This window comes from Bison bison, unplaced genomic scaffold, assembly GCF_000754665.1.
Source record: "Bison bison bison isolate TAMUID 2011002044 unplaced genomic scaffold, Bison_UMD1.0 scf7180017864338, whole genome shotgun sequence".
Taxonomy (NCBI): domain Eukaryota; kingdom Metazoa; phylum Chordata; class Mammalia; order Artiodactyla; family Bovidae; genus Bison; species Bison bison.
The window spans coordinates 3836166-3854948 of record NW_011494910.1 but is presented as its reverse complement, the minus strand read 5'-3'; the positions used below and the strand labels follow the sequence as shown (position 1 = coordinate 3854948).

At 43.4% G+C, this 18783-nt stretch overlaps 2 protein-coding genes across 6 annotated transcripts in view; one reads left to right on the top strand and one right to left on the bottom strand.

The window, feature by feature from the left end:
* Positions 1–3714, bottom strand: part of SRGAP2 (SLIT-ROBO Rho GTPase activating protein 2) — a 256056-nt gene extending 252342 nt beyond the window's left edge. For all 4 annotated transcript variants that reach the window (XM_010854196.1, XM_010854193.1, XM_010854195.1 and 1 more), the window contains exons 1-2: positions 3558–3714; positions 1119–1727 (exon numbers count right to left, since the gene is read on the bottom strand). Coding sequence is in view for 3 of the 4 variants with exons in the window: in XM_010854193.1 (XP_010852495.1) it covers positions 1119–1185 (67 nt within the window). In the remaining variant the exon portion in view is untranslated. The remainder of the gene's footprint in view (positions 1–1118; positions 1728–3557) is intronic.
* An 888-nt stretch (positions 3715–4602) lies between these two features.
* FAM72A (family with sequence similarity 72, member A) lies at positions 4603–17308 on the top strand. 2 transcript variants are annotated; one of them, XM_010854191.1, is made up of 5 exons: positions 4819–5310; positions 7544–7621; positions 10901–11025; positions 15867–15985; positions 17238–17308. In XM_010854191.1, exons 1-4 carry the CDS (start codon positions 5159–5161, stop codon positions 15959–15961), a joined length of 450 nt encoding a protein of 149 aa, XP_010852493.1. In that variant the 5' UTR covers positions 4819–5158; the 3' UTR covers positions 15962–15985; positions 17238–17308. The 2 variants fall into 2 exon arrangements, with proteins under 2 accessions (XP_010852492.1, XP_010852493.1); XM_010854190.1 differs by lacking the exon at positions 17238–17308 and having other exon boundaries at positions 4603–5310; positions 15867–17044.
* The last annotated feature ends 1475 nt before the right edge of the window (positions 17309–18783 follow it).

The window sequence follows — 18783 nt, the reverse complement described above, 5'->3', positions numbered from 1 at the left end:
AAGGAGGGGCCCCTCCCTCTGCACTCTGAAACAAAGGAAAACCCAGAGCTCCAACCATGTGGTGTAACAGTCAAGGCCACCCACCTCTCCCACTCCCCAGCTGAGGTCTCAATGGGCTAGAGCCACATGGCTCTTTCTAGTGACTGGCCAGGAAGGGACAGTGCCTTATACAACCATACGCTGGGGCTCTTTAACAGGCAGGAACCCCTTCTATGGGTATTGCTGGTTAAAAAAGGCGATCTGGGAAGGGGTTTTGATTCATGCACCAAGTCAGGCAAAGGAAAAGACATGCCGACAGGTCTTGCTTTCTCTGGGTCCACATTTCGCTTTACCCCTCATAATTTTGCAGAGAGGTATGAGGGCCTTTAAACGCGTGTGTTCTGGAGCAGAAGACAACAGCACAGAAGGGTTGAACAATTATGTCTTCCCATTCTCCAGAATCAGCACCACCCAGCAACATCCCAACTCCATTCAGGTTCAGGTGAAGGTGGAGACTGGGCGTGAGTGACCTTATTCTTTCTGTTCTCGGATCTCAGACAGAATGCAGGCAACCAGAGACCAGGCAGGTGCAAGGTGCACCCAAGGTGGCTACAGACTTCCTGTGCCTGATGGCATAGCAAATACCATGTTTGGATATAATGCATCAGATAAAAAAACCCAGTCTCTGCCAGGGCTCTCCAAATGGTACACCTTCTCAAGGTTGCCTTTCTCTGCCTGGACGCCTCTTCAACCTCTGAAATAAATTCCTAAACACCTGTCAGATTTCAGCTGTTCTTCAAGGAAACCTGACCCAGACACCCAGAGGCAAATTGCCGCCTTTTCTCTCCAAGAACCTCCTGCCCCTCCCCCCATCCTATTTAGCCTAGGGAAAAAGACTACCAAAATAATGACCAGCCCTACAGACAACTGTAAAGTCCACTCCGAAAATGCCTTTGCAGAGCCTATGGCCCTGCCACGGACAATCCCTCGGAGGCGCAGACCCACCTAGGAAACCACTTCTAGGGTCAGCCTGCCCCCACCTGCTCCACCCAAAGAAATGAACACCCTGCAAATCAGGGAAATGTATGTCTCCATGGTCTACAGAGAAGATGCATTTTGCTATTTTTCAAAGCCCTTACCTTTGACCTGAGTATCGTACTCTGCTATGATCTCCTTATCCTTTTTGAATTTGGCTGGAGACGTCATGTTTTCCTTCTTTCTTCCAAATTCGAATTGTGAATTGATAGATCCACGGGAAAAATCCAACCGCCGAAATCAATACCTCCAAGACCGTTTCTCCAGAGGGCAGAAGGGGCCCCCCGCGGTGGTGTCCAGCGCTCCGGGGAGCGCGGGCTGCGGGCTGGGCAGGCGGCTACGGCGGGCACATGCAGGCGGTGGGCGCTGGGGCCGGGCGCGGCGGCAGCTGGTTCCTGTGCTAGAGCCCGAGCCGCAGCCTCAGCATTAGCCGGGAGAACTGCAGCGCCCGGAGGCTGGCCTGGGGTCTGACATCAACGACACAGGCGGGGAGTGGAAGTCCTTCCGCACAACATGGTGTGAGGGTGCGGGGGTGTGGACTAGCCCAGCTGGGTCCCCGGGAGAGAGTGGGTGCGTATCGGGGTGCCGGGGGAGGGCTGGGCGTGTTTCACGGGGTTTTGTTGCACAGGCTCGAAGATGCTGCAAATCAAATCCCAAACGGGAGTCGCAGCAGCGCAGACTGGATCGGAAGTCGTTTGCTCCGGTTCACTTGCCTGTAAATGCAGGGAAAAAGGGGAGGGGGCTATCAGCCCCAGTGCAGATCCTAATCGCTGCGGGGGTGGGGTAAGGGACGCCGCTCCCAGCCTGGCCTGGGCCCATTCATCTCAGCCAAACGCCGCCCGGCCCGCAGAGCCCTGCGAAACGAGGTGGGGAGGAAGGAAGCTCCCTCCGGATTTTGTTTTAAGGCTGAAAGAAAACACTTTGGAGCAACGGCCTTCGCGGGCCTGGGGTGGGGACTGCGGCGGGAACGCGGGGTTCCGGGCGGGGACTGCGACACCTCAGTGGCCTCCCGAGCCTTGCCAGCGTTAGGCAGCGGCAGCCGGAGAGAACCCTCCCAACCCTGCCTCCGACGCGGCCCCCGATCCCGGGCGGGGGCAACTGCCTGGACTTCAAAGGGGATCAAAGCCGGGAAGGGACAAGTCACCCGGGCACAACTTTTCTTCCCCTCCGCCCCTCCTGCCAGTTGTTTGTTTTGGTTACTAGCTTCTCTTGGCAGCAAAATGTTGGGTTGGTGGGGTGGGGGGGGGGGGGGTGGGAGGTGGCGGGGGTTGGGGGAGTGATCTGCAGGAAAAAAAAAGGCTGCTCGGTGTGGGACACATCCAGGAAAACAATGTGGTCGGCAGAAGCAGGAAACGGGTTAGAGGCTAGGGTCTGAGTCTGGAAAACCGGGAAGGCAGGGCGGGGGCGGGGGGTGCGGAAAGCAGCCACCGCCTCTCCCAAGTCAGGGACCACGGCGACTCTAAATGCCACCCCCAATTGATCACCCAAGCTTAGAGATCCCAGACACCGCACCCAATCCCAGGCTGGGGGGTGGGGGCGGGGGGAGGTGTTTGAGGTTCGCGGCCCCGACTCCTGGCACCAGGAGGTCCCCGAGGAGATTCCGCTCGGACCCAGGCCCAGGAGGCGGGAGAGACGAGGACGCGAGTGCAGAGCGGCGCGTCTCGCTCCGGGACGCGCCGCGGCGGCGACCCTCCCTCTTTGGCCGCCCCTTTCCCCTTCCGCGCCGGGAGTCTCCCACTTCCCGCGCCTGGAGAAAGGGCCGCAGCGAGGGAGGAGCAGGGAGCCGGAGCGGCGGCGTGGTGCTTCAGACGGGCAGGAAGCAGGGGGAGGAGGGGGTGTGAGAGGTGGGGTCCGAAGACTGCACGCGAACAGGGGATGAGTGGAGCTTCTGCACATGCTTGATAGGCGGGGAGCGGGCAGAGGAAGGGCTACCTTGAGGGTGAGGGGGGAGTTAAGAGACTACCGTGGGCCGCAGTGGTACGGGCGGCGCTACGATGTTAGCAACTCTGGGGACGCAGAGGCAGGTCCGAGAAGGCGAGTGCGTGAAGAGGGGCCCGTTCCGGGCGGGCCGGGGGGCTGAGGCAGGAGAAGAGCCCCGGAAACAGCGCGGAACACCCGTCTTTCTGGGTCCAGGGCTGTGACTGGGCTCTCCGCCAGGGCTTGGAGACAGAGGCAGAGGGCAGTCGTTGGTCACGGATGATGCCAACGACGCCTGCCCAAAGGTGCACCGAGGCTGCCCGTGTGCAGGGGTTTTGGAGGAGGGGCCTGGGAGCGTCCTGCCGCGGCGCGAGAGCCAAGGCAGGGTCCCGGGCAGGACGGTGAAGGGCGGAGACGCAGCCCTAAAGAAGCACTGTGGGCTGCACCGGGAGACGGGGAGTGGGTCCGGAGGGAGGGGGGCTGAGGGGTTCCGGGCGGCAGCGCGAGGGCGATGCCGAGAGCCTCATCCGCGCCCTCTCCTTCCCGCCTCTGCCGCCGGGTCTGTCCAGTCCGGGCTCCAGTCCCGCGGCGGGCGAGAAGAAAAGGGAGAGGGACGGAGCCTTTACCTGGCTCTGACGCGACGGGTCCTGCGCCCCCGGCTCCGCTTCCCACTAGGAGCTCGCCTCCCCTCTCGTCCCCGCCACCCGCTTCTACGCAGATCGGTCCCCTTAGTCCCCCGAGGAGCCTCTGCCAACTCCACAGGACCCCGCCGGGAAGCAGGGCCCACCCTCCTGCCAATCAGCGCCCGCTTTCTATCGACCGATGGGGCCCACAGCCAATAGGAATAGCTGATCCCGAGAGGCCAGGAATGAGGAGGAGGAGCTGGCCAAACCCTGGAGGTGTGACTAGCACCGTCGAGGCGTGGTCACAGAGTTAAACTCCTCCCCCGGCGGCCGAGCCCCACAGTAGAATGGAAGGGCGGGATTAAGAGAGAACCAACAGCCAAACACACACTTCTGAGGGGAGGCGCGGCCGATTGGACCGGGGGAAGAGAGGCGGGGCGTTGTGGAGAATTCTAGCCAATGCAGAGTAGAGCGCGGCGGGGCCTATGGAACGTCTGCCCATGAGAAGGGCGGGGGGCGTGCCTTGTTCTCTCACTCGGGCTAGCCGAATCCTCGCGAGCGGACCAATGAGATCAGAGGCGGGGCCAAGCTCTGCCAACCAGCAAGCCGAGTTTTATCTAGGCACCGTTACTGGGGCGGGGCGTCGGCGTTCCTGGCCACTGAGATCGCCTCAGAGGCCGGCTCCGGAGCCTTCCAATGCGGGACGTGGGCGAACTCTAGTTCTCCCAATCGGTGCACTGCGCCGGCCGATTCAAACTGACAGCGGGTTGGAAAGCCCGAGAGCGGAAGAGCGAGCAAAAAGCGACGTGTGCGGTGGCAGAGACCCCCCCAACGCCGACCGAACCCGCAAAGAGACCTCTGCCCCGCCCTGCCGACAGCCCCCCGCACTCTGGAGCGGCCGCTCGGGAAAGACGAGGGATCGGCGGGAGCCGCGAGGGAAAGCGGAGGGGAGGGAGACGCAGGAGGAACGACGCGAGACCCCGCACGCTGAAGCCTGGGGGCTGTGCCAGGAAAGAAGTGAAGCCGGGGTCTCGCGAACTGGCAGAGAGGAGGAGGGTGGCGGGAGGGTTAAGGGATACCCACACTCGCCTGTGGGAAAAACTGAGGGGGTTTCTGAATCCTGAGGAGAGGAGAAAGATTTCCACAGAGGAGACGTGGGTAGGGAACCTTAGCCCCGTATCCGAGAGAGAGAGGAATCGGAGCGCTCCGAGCGAGAGGGCTTGAGTAGGAACCTGTAGATAAAATCCTGTCGGCGAGAAGCTAAGGGAATTGCAAAAGGAACTAAAGAACAGACGATCCTTCAAATAGGACAGGAAAACTGTAGAGAAGTTCCCCGAGGCACCTTGCAGCTTGCCTGCTTCCCACTTCAAACTCCTCTCCTTTCCCCCCGAAAGTTAAAGAGAAAGGCAAGATTGTTACTTCTCTGTTCCTACTCAATAAATATTACTTTTACCCTTGAACGGGAAAACAGAAAAGAACTCATATCCTTCTCAATTTTCGGGCTTAGAAAAGCTTGAGGCCTCACAATTTGCTTTTTAGCCTGGGGGAATCAAACTAGGGAGGGTATTGCTCCAAAATCCCACACCTCATCCTTCCGAGACGCCATGTCTACCAGCAGCTGTAGTTTCAAGGACCGGCGCGTGTCCATCCTGTGTTGCAAATTCTGTAAACAAGTGCTCAGCTCTAGGGGAATGAAGGCTGTTTTGCTGGCTGACACTGAAATAGACCTTTTCTCTACAGACATCCCTCCTACCAAGTAAGTCATGCTAGTGGCGGGCAGCGGTAGCCTTTAACTAAATGGGAAAAGTGTATGGCTTGAACCTCTCGGAGTCAACAAGGAGGTTATCATTTTGGTGTTCCAGCCACTCCCAACAGTCTGATGATCCCCCTTGGAGTTTAACTAAGGGGGCAGACTGTCTGGACAAAGTCTGTGGTTTAACCAGAGTGGTCAGTCCTGATGTAATGTTTCTAGTTCAATTATAGTCATGTGATCCCTTAAGTTGAATCCCTGGCCCTACCCAACCAACCTCTCACTGGATCAAGTCCATGACTTGAGAGGCTAGGTAATTTAAGCAAGATTCTCTGTACTGCTGGAGAAGAAAGATCATTTAAGTTTTTTGTTTTTATTCATAAACTTTTACTCCAAAAAACATTTCCTAGTTTTCTACCTTTTTCGGGGCGGGGGCAATGGGCATGCTGAATCAGATCCGTTGTCCACCTAATTCAATACTCTTTCCTTGTAATCTCCCTCACTCTGAATGAGCAAGTCATACAGATCTTTATGGGATGAAATAGAGACAGCCCTAAAATAATCTGTGTCTCCCATAAAGCCTACTTTAGATATTATGCATTTGTTTGCATACTTAAATCCTTTTAAATTCTGTTTTCAGTCACTACCCACTTTTGGGTGTAGAATCTTTAAGAATTTGCTTCCTGTTTAGAAAAATAGCCACTTTATTTGATTTAAATATACTTTTTTCTAACTCAAAAAGGTACTTTCTATAGTCAACATGTATGTGCCTATACATGGTTTTCAAGATTTTACTCTTTATTGAAACTTTGTCACAAAAGCAAAAGAGAAATTATCCAAAATATACATGGACAGCTCTTCTTTAGACACAGAGGCAGATGAAGCACACCAATAAACAGAATACTTTAAAATGAATTTCATGATGATGATAGAAACTTTTTAAAAAATTAAATATACTCAAAGCTGTGAACGTTCCTCCCTTGAAATCTTGTCTGCATTGGTTTGAGTGTAGTCATGCATAATGGCAAAGCTAAAGGCCCTCATTTAGTATAGAGATAAATGGATTATTATAACTACCTCTGTCTGTGTGTGTATGTGTTGCAAAAAGAAAAAGCACTAGACAATAAATCTGGACCCTACATTGCAAAGTTTCAGTGATTTTTTGTTTTTTATTTTCAGTAACACATACAGAAACAACAGTTTTAATTATTAACCCATTTGTCTTTGCACTAGCTATGGTAAGTATAGAATAGTTATAAGGAGGGCTCACGTATGTGAACTGTTAATATGACCAAGTCATTTCTCTTTACTACTCTTCCATGTAGGGCTTACAATGGTGTTGGATTAACGTACTAAGATGTGTGTGAACCAATGAATGCATAAGATTTTTTGACTGGAAGGTTGGTCATATTTATAGTGAGCTCACAAATATTTATTTGCCCTTGCAACATAAACTATAGTTCTCTTACAATTTCTCTTAGTGTCCCTTTCAGCTCCTGTCTATAAAATTCATGCTAAATCACAATCAAAAGTACATATTGTGGCAAGGGTATGGAAAAATTGGAACCCTAGTGCACTGTTGGTAGGAATGTGAAATGATGCCACTACTAGGGAAAATAACATGGCAATTCCTCAAAAACTTGAAAATAGATTTACCATATGATCCAACAATCCCACTTCTGAGTATATATCCAAAAGAATTTAGTGCAAGATCTAGAAGAAATATCTGCACATTCAAGTTCTTATTGTTTGCAATAATCAAGAGGTTGAAGCAGCCCAAATGTACAGCAATGAATGAATAAACAAAATGTGGTATATGCATATAATGAAATATTATCCATCCTTTAAAAGGAAGGATATCCTGCCTCTTACATGTTACATGGATGGACCTTGAAGATGTTATGCTAAGAAAAATAAGTCAATCACAAAAAGACAAATACTGTATTATTCCACTTATCTGTGGTATCTAAAGTAGTCATATTCATAGAAACAGAAAGTAGAATGGTGGTGGCCAGGTTCTGGGGGAAGAGGGAAATGAAGAATTGTTATTTAATTGGTATAGACTTTCAGTTTTGCAAGATGAAAAAAGCTTGTAGATTTGTTGCACAAAAAAATGTGAATACACTTAACACTTATGAACTATCCACTTAAAAATGGTTAAAATAGCAAATTTTACTTTATGTTTTACACAACATTCTTTTAAAAGTACGTTTGACTATCTCTAAACTTTTCCATCTAGTGCAGTGGACTTCATTGGAAGATGCTATTTCACTGAAATCTGCAAATGTAAACTGAAGGACATCGCATGTTTAAAATGGTAACGTGTGGCAATATTCCAAATAGCCCTGGGTTTGGGAGATGAATGTTGACACTGAAGTACAGAGAAAGGTTCAGTGGGCTGCATCAAGCAGTGGTTATCACCCATGCAGTGAACAGTTGAAAAACCATTTGTTACTTAGAACTGTCTTTTAAAAGAGTCTTAATTCACTTTACATTTGTATATGACTTTATGATTTTTCGAAGTGCATTAACAAATACCTGCTTTAACTTTCAGAAAATGGCAGTGTAGTTTGGGGGGTGGGGGAAGCACTTAGATTTACAGTAATAAAAGTCAGGTTTGAGCCTTGGCCCTATCCTTATTACCTTGAGTAAATGTCTTAAACCTCTGAACCTCTGTTTCCTTATTTAATTTTTATCTCAAGAAGATATCTTGAGATAAAAATTAAAATATTTTTTGTATTTACCTATAGAGTTGTTGTGAATATCAAGTGAATTATGAATGTTCAAAGGCTTGGTAAACTATAAATTACAACTCAGATGAAAGCTGTTACTATAATTTTTTGAGAGGCAAACAGACTTGAGTATAATTAATCCTATGGGATTCAATCCTAGGGAAAAAACAGTTGAGATTTTCTCATTTAAATAGGATTTGGATTATAAATTTTGATCATTTGAATTAGCAAACTCTTTGTGTGGTCATGACTAATTTCTTTCATTCATTCATTTAAACTGTCTATTGAGGTCCTACCACGTGCTCATCATTGTTCTAGAGGCTGAAATCCAGCAATAAAGAAGACAAAATCAAAGACCTTTGAACATTTTATTCTGGTAGGAAGGCCATCAATCAATCAATAAGATATTTAAATAAATAAGATCTTGAATAGGGTGGGAAGTACTCCAAAGGAAATAATAATAATAAATGATAGAGAATAATAAAGGTTGAGAGAGTAGGTAAGAGTTATTTTAGATAACATGGTCAGGGAAATTAACATTGGAATTGAATCCTAAAAACTGAGCTAAGTGGAGCCAAAGGAAGAATGTTCTAAGCAGAGGGAACAGCCAAGGCAAGAAGAACATATCAACTAATAGAAAAGACAATGGACAGTGTGGCTGAGACATTGTGAACATTAGGTGAGAGAGTTTGGGTAGATTAGAGATGTACTCAGAATCCAGATAGTCCAGAGCAACACCATCAAATAGAAGTGTGCAAGCCACATATGTAATTTAAAAATTTCAAGTCACTTCTTTTTATTTTTTATAAAAACAAATGAAATTTATTTTTAAACCATTTTATTGTTTTTAATTTATGTTTGGCTGCACTGGGCCTTCATTGCTGCACACGGGCTTTCTTTAGCTACAGCGAGAGGGGCTACTCTCTAGTTGCAGCGTTAAGGCTTCTCATTGCGGTGGCTTCTCTTGTTTGAGAGCACAGGCTCTGAGGCACACTGACTTCAGTAGTGTTAGCACTCAGGCTCAGCATCTGGGGCCCATGAGCCCTAGAACGCAGGCTAGGAGCTACGGCTTGTGAGCTCTAGAGCATGGCCTAGTACTTGCAGCACACAGCTTAGCTGCTCCACAGCATGTGAAGTCTTCTAGACCAGGGATCAAACCCGTGTCCCCTGCATTAGCAGGTGGATTCTTAACCACTAGACTACCAAGGAAGTCCTGAAATTAATTTTATTGGACATTTTACTTAACCTAAATATCCATTATCCAAGTATTATCATTTCAATATGTAACTAACATGAAAAATTATTAATGAAATATTTTTACATTCTTATTTTTTATTCTTAGTCTTTGAAATCAAGTTTATTTTTTATACTTCCAGCGCATTTCAGTTCAGGCTAGCCAATTCAAGTGCTCAGTAGTCACATTTTGGATAGCACAGATCTACACTCTGGTTTGGAGAAGGGATAGGCTACCCACTCCAGTATTCTTGGGCTTCCCTTGTGGCTCAGCTGCTAAAGAATCCGCCTGCAATGAAGGAGACCTGGGTTCGATCCCTGGATTGGGAAGATCCCCTGGGGGAGGGAAAGGTTACCCACTCCAGTATTCTGGCCTGGAGAATTCCATGGACTGTATAGTCCATGGGGTCCCAAAGAGTCAGCACAACCGAGCAATTTTGACTTTCGCTTTCAAACTTTGGTAGGAAAGGTCTTTGGGTTTTCATTTTTGGCCAATGGAAAGCCATTGAAGGAGTTTTAATAAGGGAGCAAAATGATCTGAGGTGTACCTACAAGAATGTTAGCTCCATGAACACAAGGGCTTTATTCCTAGCACCTAGAACAGTACCTGACACATAGTAGATGCTCTGTAAATATTAGCGGTATGAGTGGATGAATGAATGAATATGGGTAGTAATTAAAACTGTAGAATTTATTCTTGTAATATAGCCTTACAAATAACTGTCAGTCTAATGCAAGAACAACTTTTGCTTTCATTCGTTTGCCTTTCAAGAAGATTATGATTAGAATATGTTTTAGGTGGACTGGTACCTTTTACAGTAGTTTTATAGGGCGTCACAAAAATGACTGACTCACATTTCATAGGGTGGGAACAAGCTATAATAGGAATTTTTACAACTCAAGGTATAAGCAGTTCATGTTGTCATTTGAAAAACAAAACAGTGCTAGCTAAAATGTTCCCTGTATATTCAGTCTATTTAAAGTGATCAGATAGGGAAGAAAAACCTATGGAAGAGTGAGGTGTTTCTAATAAGAAGGATAACCCTGGAGACAGTAAAAACTTTTGAGACTTTCTCTAGCAGCTGTGGATTTGCTTCATTTCTGAATTCCTTCAAAAACACTGAGACTAAAATTAGAGCAGCCAGCTTGTGTTCAGTTTTCATGGGCTCATGCTGTCTTCCTACTCCTCCATCTGTTGAAACAGTTTTTAGGTGCTGGCATGGAGCGGGAACATATAAGAACCCAATTTACCATAGTCCTGGGGAGAGCAAAAACCTTTTATCCACACATCAGGGTTTATTTAATGTATTTTGTCTGTACAGCCCATCAATTTTGGACTAATCACAAGCTTAGGGCAACTAGAAACTAACTTCTGAAGGGACAATGCATAAAACAATACTAACAAAGAAATTGAGAATATGTTACTATTATTTCATTAAAGACTCTTTTCCCATTTGACAGTAGAACTCTTAACTATTATTACAGTAACTCCCATCCCAAAGATCCCAGAAAACGAGGTTGTTAGGAGGAAATGAGATCTTTATATGGTCTGTCTATTTACATTAGCACATTAAAAGGTTTGCATGGTCGGATATTACCTTGTATATAATAATATTTACTTTCCTTTTTAGTGGGAACATTGTAGGTTATCACGTGATTGTTCCATGTTGTTCCTGCCTTCTTTCCTGCAACAACGGACACTTCTGGATGTTTCACAGCCAGGCAGTTTATGGTATTAACAGACTAGACTCTACTGGTAAGAAACAATTTAATTCCTGTAACATTTGTCTATCAATATTTGAGTGAACCTCTCCATAGATCATTTCAGGATCCCATCTGAGACTTTCTCACCTGGGTTGTATCCACTAGAGTAGAACTTCGAAAATTTTATCCCAAACATTTACTTATAGAAACAAATACTAGCCAGAACTCATTGCATTTCTGTTTTCAAGATCATATTTCAGTTCAGTTCAGTTCAGTCGCTCAGTCGTGTCTGACTCTTTGCGACCCCTTGAACTGCAGCATGCCAGCCCTCCCTGTCCATCACCAACTCCCAGAGTGTACCCAAACCCATGTCCATTGAGTTGGTGACACCATCCATCCATCTCATCCTCTGTCATCCCCTTCTCCTCCTGCTCCCAATCTTTCTGAGCATCAGGGTCTTTTCTAATGAGTCAGCTCTTCGCATCAGGTGGCTGAAGTATTGGAGTTTCAGTTTCAACATCAATCCTTCCAATGAACACCCAGGACTGATCTCCTTTAGGATGGACTGGTTGGATCTCCTTGCAGTCCAAGGAACTCTCAAGAGTCTTCTCTAACACCACAGTTCAAAAGCATCAATTCTTCTGCACTCAGCTTTCTTTATAGTCCAACTCTCACATCCATACATGACCACAGGAAAAACCATAGCCTTGACTGGACAGACCTCTGTTGGCAAAGTAATGTCTCTGCTTTTCAATATGCTATCTAGGTTGGTCATAACTTTCTTTCCAAGGAGCAAGCGTCTTTTAATTTCATGGCTGCAGTCACCATCTTCAGTAATTTTGGAGCCCAGAAAAATAAAGTCAGCCACTGTTTTCACTGTTTCCCCATCTATTTGCCATGAAGTGATGGGACCAAATGCCGTGATCTTAGTTTTCTGGATGTTGAGCTTAAAGCCAACTTTTTCACTCTCCTCTTTCACTTTCATCAAGAGGCTCTTTAGTTCTTCTTCACTTTCTGCCATAAGGGTGGTGTCATCTGCATATCTGAGGTTATTGATATTTCTCCCGGCAATCTTGCTCCAGCCCAGTGTTTCTCATGATGTATTCTGCATATAAGTTAAATAAGTAGAGTGACAATATACAGCCTTGACATACTCCTTTTCCTAATTGGAACCAGTCTATTGTTCCATGTCCAGTTCTAACTGTTGCTTCCTGACCTGCATACAAATTTCTCAAGAGGCAGGTCAGGTGGTCTGGTATTCCCATCTCTTTCAGAATTTTCCACAGTTTATTGTGATCCACACAGTCAAAGGCTTTGGCATAGTCAATAAAGCAGAAATAGATGTTTTTCTGGAACTCTCTTGCTTTTTCCATGATTCAGCAGATGTTGGCAATTTGATCTCTGGTTCCTCTGCCTTTTCTAAAACCACTCTGAACATCTGGAAGTTCACATATTGCTAAAGCCTGGCTTGGAGAATTTTGAGCATTACTTTACTAGCGTGTGAGATGAGTGCAATTGTGCGGTAGTTTGAGCATTCTTTGGCATTGCCTTTCTTTGCATTTCTGTTTTCAACATCATATTTAAGAACCTCAAACTTGGCTGGATTTCTTGGTCTTTTAAAATTAATATTTTAATTGCTCTAAATTGCTGCTTTGATATATAATATGGCTCCAGAAAATTTTGGAATAATTTAGATTTGTCAGCCAATCGTATGTATGGGTGTGTGTGTTTAAGAAAAGGGAAGAGGCTAGGGTCACTGGGAGCTGGGGGGAAGGATAACTAGGTGAACTGTGTTTGGTGATGTTACTTCAGGATAAAAACAGACATTTTGACATCTATATTAATAAATTATGATGAAAGTTTAGTCAAGGAAAATATTTAATACCAATATGTTGAACTGATTATTTAGTAGAAAAATATACAACAAATTCTTAAAGCATATCTACATAATACATTTTATATTGTCTGCAACCTGTCAGTTTTGCTATAGGACACATGTTCTCAGTGTCTAATACCTGCTTAACACACCAAGGTGACTTTTAGTGAGACTTTTTTTAGTGGGAACTAAAGTTTATAGAACTTTAGTTTACAGAAAAAGTTTAAATAACGTGACAATCTAATTTGGCACTAACATTCTCAGGTTTTTAAATGTATGTTTTAGTTTTCTTCAGAACTTAAAATATATTCTTTTTTTTTCTTTTTTTAAGTATGATTTGCCTTCACAGACTACGAGATCTTGAGTTGTTAGCTGGGTTGTTAGGGTCTTTAAACCTTTCAATTATGCTTGGGTTTTGATAGACTCTTTTTAAAAAAAAAAAAATCACCTGACTTTCATTTGTGACTCTCAACCCATCATTTGGAGGCCTTAATTTAAGGCTCTAGAATGTTAAGAAGGCCATTTTTGAGCAAAGACTTCTCTGAACTCCCCTAAGTGAGATATAGGCTCCTAATTTAGGCCTCCAGTTTTACGTTTGTGTTGCTCATGGAACATATTAAAGGAAGTTTCTGCTTTGATACTGTTTTTCCTGCTTCATAGAATTCAAAACATGGGGTGGAGGTTTTTCAGTTTTGATTTACTTTTTAATATTGGTCAATTTTTCAAAGAGAAAAGCCCAGCATTTTTCCATTTGCATTGAATCTAATCCATGAGAAACAGATGTATCACAGGATTTCCTTCCTCCTTGTTAACAGAGAAAGGAAGGTGCTGCTTCTGTCAGATCCAGTCTCTCAGTTTATGTTTTTTCTCCTTTGAACTAATTGTGCCGAGCCACTCATGTCTCTGAGTATTGACTCCAAGAATATCAAACTTCTCCTCTGTAACCCTAATATTATGATTTGAAGGAAGATTTTTCTAGATGCTTCATTTAAAACAGAATTGCTCATGGCATTGCGACTGTCCTTGAATCACCTGAATCAGCAACATCAAAGGAATCTGTACACAAGCTTTATAAAATTCTAGAATGTTTAGACTGAAAGGGCCTCAGGAAGTCTATGTTCTAGGTTAGCCTTCACGTGTAGACCTGATTTCCTGAGACTCTCTTGAAGGGGCTTGGGAGACCTCAGTTCAAATTCCCTGGAATTGGCAAATGCCCTCAAACATAGGTTGTGTTCAGCTCTCCATTTACCTTTATGCATTCTAATTGTCCCTTAGATTTCAGCCTAGAGATTCCTTACTATCCTGTCATCTGTTCAAAAGCAAAATGTCATTCATTCTTGGGGGAAAAGAAGTGCTTTTATTGTAAATGATTCATACATACAAAAATTATATAAAATAATATGATAGACATCATTATGCATCAAGTAGATGCTAATTTCTTGCCTGGTTAAGTTCCAGTATCTCAACCAAGAGAGACAGTTAATTGTTTTCACTGTTTAACCATGTAGCGGTGCACATCTTTGTGCGTGTCTCCTTGGGCACCTGTGCAAAATGGACGGTTAGAGAAAAGGATGAGTGATGGGCTAAATTTAAGATTGTACTTTTTTTTAATTCATACAATGGAATGTCCAAGAGAAATAAAAAGAAATGAGCTAAATAAGCTAAATCTACACATATGGACATAGGCAGATCTCAAAAACATAATATTGAAAGAAAAAAGCAAATTAGAAGAGATACATATAATACTATAATGTAAAAATTTAGATACATAAAATAATAATGTATATTGCCTATGGTTATATACATTTGTAGTTAAAGTAGTAAACACATCCATTATACTGTTAGTGGTGGAAACTGGATTGAAACCAAATCTCCAAACCCTGGCTTATTCCATTCCACCATGTGGCCACTATCTCAAGTCAGTGTCAAAGTGTTACTCACTAAGTTGTGTCTGACTCTGTCACCTCATGAACTGTATAGCCCACTAGGACTCTGTCCATTGGGATTTCCTAGGCAAGAATACTGGAGTGGGTTGCCATTCCCTTCTCCAGGGTATTTTCCCACCCCAGGGATCAAACCTGGGTCTCCTGCTTTGCAGGCGTATTCTTTACCACCTGAGCCACCAGGGAAGCCCACTGTGTAGTGTGGATATGCAGAGTTGCTGAGTCCTCCCTGTGTCCATACTGACAACTGGACAGTTGAGATTTGCTTTCTTATTGGCTCTCCATGATGTCAGTTAATAATAGTAGTTTTTTTCAACTTAGTGCTTTCAAGTTATAATACAATGTGTGTGTGTGTGTGTGTGTGTGTTAGTCACTTGATCGTTTCTGACTCTTTGCGGCCCCATGAACTGTAGCTCACGAGGCTCCTCTGTCCTTGCAATTCTCCAGGTAAGAATACTGAAGTGGGTAGCCATTCCCTTCTCCAGGGGATCTTCCCAACCTAGGGTTTGAGACCAAGCATTACAGGTGGATTCTTTACCACCTAAGCCACCAGGGCAGCCTAGTTCATATTATAACTGGCTCCAAAACCCTACTTTTTTTAACCAGAAGAAAGGCACCAGCAGCTCCATCCTTGTTGAGGAGATGGGGAAACTTATTCAAGTCTTTCCACGCATCCTCCAAAGAGATATTTAATCTAAAAAGATCTTATGAGATTTCCATTCTTAAAAATCATTAAAATAGATTTGAAAATTATCACTGTAGAGTGATTATGACATAATGTAGCTGGAGGCAAGGTTTGAGTAAATCAACTCCTGAGATCGTTTTGAGTTCCAAGATTCTAGAATTGAAGCCCTTAATTAAAAGGGTTTAAAGAATGGTTATGTTCTAGATGTTAGATAGTTTTAATATCTAGGTATCAATCATGTTATTTGCAGTTCATTTTTTATTAGCTTTTCTCTTAACTGCTAACACTATGATTTCATATAAGAATGTTAACATAAAAGGTTTTGTATATCTTGTTCTGAGTTGTGACAGTAGTCAGCACAAAATAATTTTGTGACCTTTTGTTTTCAGGTGTAAATTTCCTACTTTGGGGCAACTTGCCAGAGGTAGAAGAGAATACAGATGAAGACATGTTAGATATCTCAGCGGAGGAGTGTATTAGATGACTACAATTATGATATATTCAATATGTAATATTATAACTTTTTCTTTTGTAAAAAATATATTAATGGACCAATTTAAAAATTGTTAGTAAGGATTTGTCAATGATTTCTTTTTTCGGAAGACAAAAATGGAGCATTTGTTGATTTATTTATTTGTTGTCTCAAATTAATTACCTGAGTTTATTGAACCAATATAGTTCTTTTCTTCTACATCTGCTTCTACTTCTACCCTTTGTCTCTCCACCCCTCTTCCCAGTATAGATGTATTCTTAAATTCAAGTAGAAGAATCTTTTACATGTTGTTCTGCTATCTTCCAATCTAGGCGAGTTTTTCTTACAGTTAGATGTCAGATGCCATTAATTTTACATTCCTGAATAAGGGACGTTAAATACCCACACGTTTACCACCATGCTTATATCCATGCATAGTCCATGCAGATAAGCATGTATATATATTTGAAGCACAGCTGGGAAGTAAAGCTTAGCAGAGAATTTTTAAAAATAAAAATTTGGTTTCCATGGGTACTGGTTATCACATGTTATATTGGCGATAACTATATTAATATGGAGCAAGACTGTGAATCAGCAAATAAAACTCTAAAATGTATGGAGAAATCCTCTTGATTCCTCAGCATGATGCTGGATAAATGAATTTGTCAGAAGATTTTCAATATGTACTGTTTACTAATATTATTTATTTACATTCTTATAAAGTCATATGGATATTGTATTGTGAAAGCCTTTTAACCTCCATCTTTAAGTTATCCCATTCTCTAGAGCTTTCTCTGTAAATAGAAAATTTTAGATTAGTTGTCTCAATCCCAACACTTAAATAGAAAACAAAATTAAAGAAGTGGTTTGCTGAAGCCATTGTACATTATAAAGGTTTTTTAAATTTTGTTTTGTTTAACTGTATTCATAGGCACACAGGAATAGGAAAATGGGGTAGTGCTGGTATCTTGTTTTATGAACTGCTAAAATCAGTCTGTCATCTTAACTTATATTTCAACCAAAGGCATTTTGTCAGTAGTGATACCGAAACAGACCAAGTTATGATTTTGTAAATAAAGTTTTGTTCTAAAAATGTCCAGCCTTGTTTTAATTTTCCAATTTTATAAAATTTCCAATTTTATAAAAATATATAGAAAAATATTTCTTATTGTAGCCTAAAAACATAAAGTATTTAATATGAGGTAACATTTATTGCATGCTGACCATGTAAGTGCTTTACACATTTAATTCACTTACCATTATTATTTCTTTTCTACTGATAAGACAGGTGAGACATAGAGAAGTTAAGAAGCTTGTCTAAGGTCACATAACCAGCCAGAGGTGTGGCCAGATTCAAACGCAGACAGCAGACTGACTCCAGAGCTCCTGTTCTTAATCTTCATGCTGTTCCCTCTAAGCCCCTTCAGACGTGAATCAGCTATGATTTGATTTAGCTGGGACACATGCTGGGTAACATCTACCTTTTTTGTGCCCTAGGTGAGGGCCTAGTGACTGATCAAGGCTGAAAAAACTCACTGGGTCTTAGGGTAAAACTGACCTGTGGCACTGCTTAATCATTTGCTACATAAAGAGAAAAGATGCTTCAAGAAATGCTGTTACTAGCACTGGAAAACTTTTCCAAAATTCTTCCACCCTGACCATCAGCATTGACAGAAGTTCACCAAAAGAACCAAAGAGATGAGTGTGGAACAATTTGGTGTTTTGTTTTGTTTTTCGTTTAACCAAACGTCTAAAGAATTTCAGGAGCAAGGTGGCATAATGGATAAGATAAAAAAGTAAACTGATACTACGTTATATACTACTTTAGTTAATTTGTTTAATTAGAGAAGAAAAGTTTAATGCGAGAGCTGAAAATGTGGCAACTTTAGAATTCAACAGAGCTCATCTGGCTTCCCTTCTGCTCATGCCTTCAAAGGCTATGGTTGACTGAGAGGCTGTTTGAAAAGCAAAGCAAGACAGAGTTTCACTGATTGAAGCAAAACCCAAATGCATTTCCACTCCAGCTGGAGAGGATTTCAAATTAGTCAGCTACCTTTTGGCTAACTGGGTTATGGGAGGGCCAGTTCTAAGCCAAAAGTGAATTAATAATGTTTTATATAGAGAAATACATTCATGACACTTTTTAAAAATAAGAGTAAATTACATGCTCTCTGCTAAGACTGAAAAGCTGAATCTCATATGGAGATATCACATACACTTTCCAGACCTAACATAATTCCCAGGCCTAGAAAATTTGTTTACGCTTTGGTCCTCTTCTGTTAATAATATTTGAATCAATTCAACAAACCTGTATTGTACTCATATGGTGTGCCAAGAATTGCACAATGACAGGCTCACCTATACCCCTGTGGAGTATTCAGTAAGTTTGAGAAAGGGTAGAACCTTATGAATCTACTTAATGAATGGGATGCTTAAATTTCAATGACTCCATAAACAAAAGAATAATCATTCCGAGTAGTAGGAGAGAATAGAAGTTAAGAAACATACAGAGAAAAAACCACTTGAGCCAGGCTTTGAAGCCCATTCGGGGCTTGCCAGCTAGGATGAGTTCTGGGCAGAGAGCAGTATCAATCAATGGGCTGGAGTTTAAGAGTATCTGGTTTATTTGCTAAACTATAAGTGGTTCCCTATGCCTTCCAAGAGTTGTCAGTTCAGTCTTTCAGTCGTGTCTGACTCTGCGGCCCCGTAGACTGCAGCCAGGCTTCCCTGTCCATCACCAACTCCCGGAGTTTACTCAAACTCATGTCCATAGAGTCGGCTATGCCATCCAACCATCTCATCCTCTATCATCCCCTTCTCCTTCTACCTTCAGT